Consider the following 8645-nt stretch of genomic DNA (forward strand, 5'->3'; position numbering starts at 1 on the left):
CCGTAGATAATTTCCAGTGTTTAGCTTGAGGATGTATGAGTTAGTTTTAGCCATAGAAATAATTGCAATTGCTTATTTTATTTGTAAATTTTAGCAAGGAATATTAGAACTATAGTCTACTTATTCAAATTATATAACAAATTTTCAAAAGGCAAACATTTTAGGAAATGGGTTGTGAATGTAAAACATTTTTTTTTTTTCATTTTATAGTGCTTAACCTATCAATGACATGAAGTTTCAATGTGGTTTTCCCTTATTCTTTGTATATTTTATTTGAAATTTGATTTTATTTAATTTTAACTGTTTAGATAAGGACATATATGTGTGTCTATTTATATGTTTGTGTGTATGTATCCACCTTTATTAAAATTAGACATCAGTGTAAAAACGCTAGGCATAACATTGTATATACGTTTCTGTGTGTGTGCTTAAAAATATGTATGTGTATATATAAATATGTACATATTTCATATAAATGAATCATAGCTGGTTTGATTTAAAATATATTTAAGGTTTTAAAGCAGATTGCCCTATTAGATCTATCATTCATCATCTAATGCAGTACAGCTACTATGATGGTAATTCCTTCTTGCCTACTTTTCTTTAAAAATTTAAAATTGCTGAATCTCAAAGCAAAGCTCCTGACTGTCAAGTTTATATTTGTCCCTTAATTTCTGATTATTATTATTAGTTTTTGGCAAGAAAAATATAAAACACTTTCCAAAGTGTGCAGCTTTAATTTTCACCATAATAATTAACTTTGTTCTCCAAATTACTGATTATGATAGGACCACACTGTATAGCATTTGACTTCCTGTGTGGTAATTTTTACTTCCAGCCTATATCATAATTAAAGGTAGGAAAGATGATTTATGTTATTTGTGTCTCTTTGAGATGCTTTACCTGGATTTGAGAACGTGTCACATATGTTGATATTTAATTAAGACAGCTTATTTTTTTTTGTAGCCACGAGTTTTAAACTATTTCAGTTGAAAGCCAAATACATTTGTTTAGCCTGAACTAGCCTAAAGTGTTTAGAGAAATAAAGAGCATGATGGAGGAATTTCTAGTGGGATGTAAGAGTGCTTGTGTCTTGCTGGGAGGACAGTTAGTTAACCAGTTTGCTTTATGAGGAACATATTTGACAAGTTTGGATGGAAAAATTGGGAGTGGAGGACCTCAAATATTACACTCGAAAATTTAGAGACAGTGTTGAAAATATTGTGATAGTAGAGCTTTAGGGAGGTTAATCTGGCTGGCAGTGGCCTGGATGGATCAGGACTGGAGGAGGAAGGAAGACCAGCTAGTAGATCTTACAGTACAGTTGCTCTTAGTCACGTCTCCCACTTAGCCTGACCACAACAGATGTGAGAATGAGTATACTAATAGGAAAGGCACTCCTATTAGTGACACTGTACTCACTGTAACAAAGATTGTCATCACAGAGTGGAGTGGGTGGGGAGAGGATGTCATCGATTTGAAAAAGACCACAAATTATATAATACTCTTTTCCTGTCTTAACCAGGAAAAATTACTATCGAAATTGTTAAAAGTTCAAGGCTACAAAAGCCTGAAATAATTTGAAATTTCTAGGAATAGCAGTTGAAAGCAAACTATTGAGAAACAAAAGAAAATCAGTGGTCCTTTGCAATTGACTTGAGTGTAGTGACTTTGACATGCCAAGCCTACATGACTTGCCCTGAACTCTACTGCAGCGAGTGGCATGGAGAAGGGTGCTCCCTGAGGAATTTTTGAAATTTAGTTATGGCACCAGAGATGTTAGCTGCTGTTGAAGTGGTTGTGCTACTAGGTGGCAGGCACTTAAAAAGAATAATTTTGTCTTTCTCCAGGAGCTTGTGGAAACACTTCCGTGCTGTAAGCCTTTGTTTGTTTTTACTGGTATTCCCTGCTTATATGGCTTATATGATTTGCCAGTTTTTCCACATGGATTTTTGGCTTCTTATCATTATTTCCAGCAGCATTCTTACCTCTCTTCAGGTAAGCCTATCGTTAATTAACTCTGTATAATAACTGATTTTGTTTTTTCCTCCCAGAAAAGGAACTAAACTTTTTCAAGATGAATGATTATAAGTGGACTATTTAAATCGTAACTTCTCTCTCTCCTTACCAGAACACATTACATTTATTTGAGCACAGGAGTTAGATGGCAGGTTATTAAAATACTAGCTAGACCTATTGATGTCACTGTATTTTATATGAAGGTAATTAAGCCTTTCTGTTTATCTTTTTCAAAATAGTATGATACAGAGATGTCATATAAATCTTAAGTTTATAAGTAACTAAAATATTAAAAGTTTTCAGAGCTTATTTGGAGTGTTTTTTTAAATTAAATTCCACTAAAAATACCAATAGATTCATAATTTTATGTGTGTGCATGTGTGTGTGTGTATTACATGCAGACATACAAAATATTGCCCTAGAAATAAGCTTATTGCAACTTAAAGGAAGATCTTTGCTACCTAAGTTAAGGAGTAAAAGAAAATGGAACACTGGCAGTGAAGATTTACTCATTTTTTTTTTTCTGTAGAAGTAAAAGTTGCTTGAGAGTTGTGGAGCAGGCATGACTGTGGTATGAGGAAAATTACGTTGGGGTTGATGGCATTTGGTGACCTAAGGAATAAGGGAAAAGGGTGAATCAGAAAATTGATTACTCATCAGAATCATTTTAGGAAAGTCATGCCTGAAGGTGTGGCTTTTTGTTATCTAATGCCTGGATTACTAAGATCACCCACATTTTAATTACACCAGTGTCTTCTCTTTAGAGTTGATTTTTTTGCTTATTAAAATTTTTTTTCCCCTGGATAGTCTTCTGTAGATTTGAAATATTGCATCCTAAAAACATCAGGAATGCGTTATTGTTTAAAGTCTATGAAAAAAGTTTCTTAGTGATCATATTCTTTTTTAAGATACATAAATTTTTGTTTTTCAGGTTCTGGGAACACTTTTTATTTATGTCTTATTTATGGTTGAGGAATTCAGAAAAGAGCCAGTGGAAAACATGGATGATGTCATCTACTATGTGAATGGCACTTACCGCCTGTTGGAGTTTCTTGTGGCCCTCTGTGTGGTGGCTTATGGTGTCTCAGAGACCATCTTTGGAGAATGGACAGTGATGGGCTCCATGATCATCTTCATTCATTCCTACTATAACGTGTGGCTTCGGGCCCAGCTGGGGTGGAAGAGCTTTCTTCTCCGCAGGGATGCTGTGAATAAGATTAAATCGTTACCCATTGCTACAAAAGAGCAGCTTGAGAAACACAATGATATTTGTGCCATCTGTTATCAGGTAACCCCTTCAGAAAGACTCCATTTGGGTGGGTCATACAGATCCTTTGGGACTGTAACCATTAACCAAATTCAACTTAAATTTCTAGGCAAAATTATCTTCTGGGTTAAAAAAAAAAAATGAGCCTCAGAAATTAAAGACCTGATAAAATATTTCCATTTTATTTCTAAATTAAGCTTTAAATTTAGTCCCTTGGGTTCTAATGTACTGTTGTTTTCAACATTATTGCTCACCATAAATAAAGGAAAAACAGGTCAGGTGCATTTTATATTTACTCCTGAATACACGCTCAACACGGACTATCAATTATACTATCAATGAGGTGTCCGCAACTCCTGAAAAGTGGTGTGCCAAGATTCTTTTCCTCTAGTATTCCCAGAGTGGGGAAGAAATATTCATGTACCTAACATAGGTGGACAGCGTATGTGCCCACCTTTGGGTTGCTAAATCTGAGGATACAAGCATTTTGTGGGAGTGGGTGGATGTGGTAGAGGCCACCAATTGATGTACAATTAAAGTTGGCCTACTTGTAATCTTTGGCACATGCACCATAAAGAGCCTGATGATTTCCTTCTATTATAAATTAAAGATAGTACTTAAATCATTTTGGAAATAAAACAACAAAAAAACCTAGGGTTTGATCATTAGTCATTGGTGCAAGAGGCTGCACTGTTGGAAATGTGGACAGAGATGACGGCCAATAGCAGAAACTGTGTCCCATTTATCAAGTCGCCCTCAAAGAGTATGCGCTGGTAGAAGAAAACTATGAACAGTGTCAATAATATACAGGGGATATTCTTCAGGATTGCATCTGTAGTTTAGGTGGGGTATGTATGTATTTGTGCATATTTAAATTTGTGCATATTTAAATAATATTTTCTAATAGTAAAATACAACTACCAATTTTTTACTATGATTAGAACATACTTTTTGGTCCTAGCTAACCAGTGTTTTCAGGTGGTTTTTGCATTTGAGGGGACTGAGGACTAATGTAGGATTCCTGCCCCACTTCAAAGTAGTCATTCTCTTAGTTCCGTTTATTATTAAAGTGAACTCCAGCTCGTTTGTGCTAGGTAGCCTCATTGTACTCAGGACAAAAGCACATCAAAAACAGTCGGAGCACCTCCGCTTCGGCAGCTGATGTCTGAATATTCCATCTTGGGGATTCAACAGTCCTGTTTGTATTTCCTGTTGTCACATCACTTTTTTTGAGGTGCTGGAACTACCTGCTGATATTACATAGAAAATGAGAGTAGAACTGCTGCTTAGCTTCTTAGCTGGCTGCTTTTCCTTGGATGGCTTTCTGCTTTAAAGTTGACTCCCAGGGGTTACCAGTTCTTGGCAAGGAATTTGTGGGATATCCACACCTCCTTGTTTAGGGACTTTAAACAAAATCAGTGGTTGATTCGCCAAATGTATGTCTTTATAACTTTAACTTCATGTCTTCAGGTTTCCCTCTTCATATGTATTTTATGCAAGGAATATTAATTGCAAAGTACACCACTCCTTATTCCGGTGGTTATCAAATGTGAGTGTATAAAAGTCACATGGGTGGCTTGCTGAAACTAAACTGTAGATTTTACAAATCCTGTCGTCACATATCCCACTTCAGAAGATCTTGGGTAGCCCAAGACTATGTGTTAACAAGCGGTTCTGATGTGAGTTGAGAAACACTGGCTTATATAGACCAAATCTTGGAAACTGGGTTTATACATTGTCCCTGATGAGAGATTGCCACTTCCTTGCCAATACCCTGGTATTATGTGGCTGATTTTTGTCTCCTTGCTGATATCATCATGGAGTTAATCTGTTTAGCTGTGATGAAGCAAAACTGTGGAAAAAGTCCTGTCTTCTCAGATTTTCTGAAGTTCTAATTATGCTCTTGTCTTACCCGTGGAGACCCAGTAATAATACTGCAACAATTGTGTAATACTTGCATTTCATACTAAGGCAAAACCCAGTTATAAAGGTAGTTTTTTCCTCATTTTTAAATTTTCCTTTCTTTTTAAAAAGTATGTAGCCAGTGGTTCTTATATTATTTGTATGGGGTCGGGGGAGGGTCTATGATGGCAACAGGATTATTACTGATGTATAAAGTAAGCTTTAGTCTAAGATCTGCGTTACAAATTTTCCGTTGTGGGAAAGAAACGTTAGACCCGGAACTTTGGGGATAGAACCAAAGATTCTAGATAATAGACATTTATAAAGTATCTTTTTCTCCCCTCTTTTAGGACATGAAATCTGCTGTCATCACGCCTTGCAGTCATTTTTTCCATGCAGGCTGTCTTAAGAAATGGCTATATGTCCAGGAGACCTGCCCTCTGTGCCACTGCCACCTCAAAAACTCCTCCCAGCTTCCAGGGTTAGGAACTGAGCCAGTTCTACAGCCTCCTGCTGGAGCTGAGCAAAACGTCATGCTTCAGGAAGGTACTGAACCCCCAGGCCAAGAGCATACTCCAGGGACCAGGATACAGGAAGGTTCTAGGGACAATAATGAGCACATCGCCAGACAACCAGATAACCAGGAAGGGGCTTTTGACCCCAGAGAATATCCTCACAGTGCAAAAGGTGAAGCATGTCCTGTTGAATCAGCCTAGAGGAAAAGAAGCAGGAATGATGCTTTGATACTCTAGAGGAGAAGTTAACTCAAGATGGAATTCATGGATTTGAGGAATGAAAGTGAGATGATCAGGCAGGAAACTGACATTCCAAGGATCTAATCCAGGAAGTACTCTGAGTGGAGACCACTTGGTTTCATCCCCTGACATTGTGGGAGAAATTTTGCAATGTATGCTAATCAAAATATATTTATATATGTTCTGTGCTGATGTTTTGTAGAGGTTTGTGAAGAAAATTCAACCTCAACAACTTCAGAAACTACCCCTGATATGTGTGAGAGAGAAGTAAAACCAGATTTGAGTGTTGAAGGGACTAAGGAAGTGAGGATAAAGAGCGTGAGGACAGCATGGGAAGAAGGAGGCAGAAGTGGTACAGAACTTTCACTTCCCATGGGACAGATCAATCTCATCATCAAGTCTGAATAGTGACCAGCTGTCTCCTCCACCCCCTTTCTTCTCGGTTAATTGGAACTAGTCAGGTGATTATTGAGTTTTACATAGCACTGAAATGAAATCAAAGATGTAGAAGCATTGATTGTATTCAAAGATTGAAGCACGCTCATACTTTGTATGTGCTTTAGGGAAGGGGCGGGTGGGCACTTGGGCCTTGTGGGTGCATTCATGTAATCTGAGACTCTTGAACTTTATGACAGAGTCTTCAATATTTTGATGTATATGAAACTTTTGTTAATATGTTGTATACTTTGCTGGCTGTGTGAAGTAAACTAAAACTCTAATGAACACTTTGGAGTCCACTTTAGTGAAGGAGACCAAAGTGGGAAGGGCTTTAGGGCACTGATAGAGGCCCTGGGTGTACTTTTCAATCCTGTGTAATGTTTAATTCTTGCAGCTGAATCAAAACAGTGTTAAATTATGGCAATATTTGCACTTTGGGAATGAGTACATAACTGTATGATCACACTCTGCAAATGCCACTTTTAAAGCTGTTAATAGACTTTGCACCTTTTCTTTGACAAGTGTCATATTTAAATTTTTACATACATCATGGCTACAGGTAGAACTGGGGAGGGGGGAATGTAATTTTTTATGGGAATTTTGATATGAAAAGAAACTAGTCATTTATTTATACAATAGGCTTAGCTCAAAAAGTGTTTTTCAGACCTCGGTATTCCTAATGTGGGATGTGACTTTATTTTATTTTTAGTAGCAAATTTGGATGTAGACTGACAGACATAGCTGAATGTCTTAATAAATTTAAATTTGAAGATAATTATGTTTTGTTCCTGTGGTTTGTTGTCATTACAAAGTGCTTTTTTTTGAAATTCTGTTCTTAGGAAGTCATGTCTTCAACTTAGTTGGACTTTTATGTTGATCCTCATCAGAAATGCCCTGTAGATGGCGAAACTCTTTGATTGAAAAGTACCATTTCTTTGAAATCTTATATACCCGGTGTCAGCAAACCCAGCTCTGCATCAGAAGTGTTTGGGGAGATTTTTATTTTTAAAAATTAGACATTTCTGAACCGTACTTCTGATTCAGATTGAATCAGCCTTTTAGGGTGCTTGAGCATTTCAGAGCTTCTATCCAGTTAGCCTAGCTCTGTAACACCTAGCTCTGTATGACTTGTTGAGGGAAGGAAAAAGTATCTAGGCTAGAATTCATTTCTCCCCAGGTCTTTTTAGTGTACCGTGTTAGGCAGAAGACAAGGCAGATAGCTCCCTCTAGTGGTAAGAAGGCTGCTATCCAAAGACCTAACAGTACTGAGATTTCAGTAAAAGTAGTTGTTCAGAATCACTTTCTCGTTATAATATACTTTTTACTTCCTAATAGCGAATAGACCCCAGCTCTACATACCAAATCAGATGAGTTTGCTAGTAGCCTTTTGAACAAGTGTCACTGTAACTGTATTTCAGGAGGAATGTATTACGTGGTTATGACAGAAAACCTCAAAATTGTAGTGGTTCTAAAACCACAATGGTTTACATCATGCATGTACATTACAAGGATACCCTGTTATGTGCAGACTCAGGGAAGTAGGCTGGTGGAATAGCCACTATTGCATTTTCTGGATGGTCATGCCAAAGGGAAGACTGCAAAGCTGTACACCAGCAATTACGTGCTCCTCCCTGGTATCAGGGACATGTCGCTTCTACTCACTCCCTTGACCAGAAATACTGGCATGGCCCCACCAGCCACAACAGCACAGAAGCTGTTTTCTGTGTCCTGGAAAGAGCATATCGGTGACCAGCATTCTGATGGGCAAGACTTCATTTTAAAGGTTACTCAAAATTTGGGAGCACACCTGTGAATGGTTCCAAATATACCAGTTGAGAACCTCTGACTTTGTTCCTTGCCCTTACGTACTGGCTGGACAGTAGCGTGTATAATGCCATCCATGTTCAGAATCTAGTCATTCTGTAATAGCTTCCAACTCACTGCAGAATTTTTAACTTAGGAAAAAGACAAAGTTTAACCACCTGGTTTGTTCTACTGAAGAGAAAACGAGAAGATTAGATTCAGTTCCCCTTGTATTATGCATGGTCAAATTGAGAGAATCATCAGTTTCCTTATGAGTCCTTCCCCCCCCCCCCCAGTTTTGAAACGATTTATTAATCATTGACTCAGGCAAAAATCACAAAAGCTGAAAGGTGAAAGTTTAACAAGGAACAGAGTATTTACATGTTCTAAATGCATCTTCACAAATGGTTTACTAAAGGGGAAAAAGGTAACTTTACAGCGGAAAAGCCTGACAGACAGGA

General features: G+C 37.4%; 1 protein-coding gene across 1 annotated transcript in view; it reads left to right on the forward strand.

Annotated features, from left to right (window-relative positions):
- The window catches only part of RNF145 (ring finger protein 145), a 93088-nt gene extending 86849 nt beyond the window's left edge, over positions 1 to 6239 (forward strand). The window contains 3 exon segments of the mRNA XM_074390294.1: positions 1851 to 1998; positions 2951 to 3307; positions 5539 to 6239. Coding sequence (XP_074246395.1) covers positions 1851 to 1998; positions 2951 to 3307; positions 5539 to 5904 — 871 coding nt within the window. The 3' untranslated portion in view covers positions 5905 to 6239.
- Positions 6240 to 8645: the final 2406 nt, after the last annotated feature.

This window comes from Saimiri boliviensis, chromosome 20 (assembly GCF_048565385.1).
Source record: "Saimiri boliviensis isolate mSaiBol1 chromosome 20, mSaiBol1.pri, whole genome shotgun sequence".
Classification (NCBI taxonomy): domain Eukaryota; kingdom Metazoa; phylum Chordata; class Mammalia; order Primates; family Cebidae; genus Saimiri; species Saimiri boliviensis.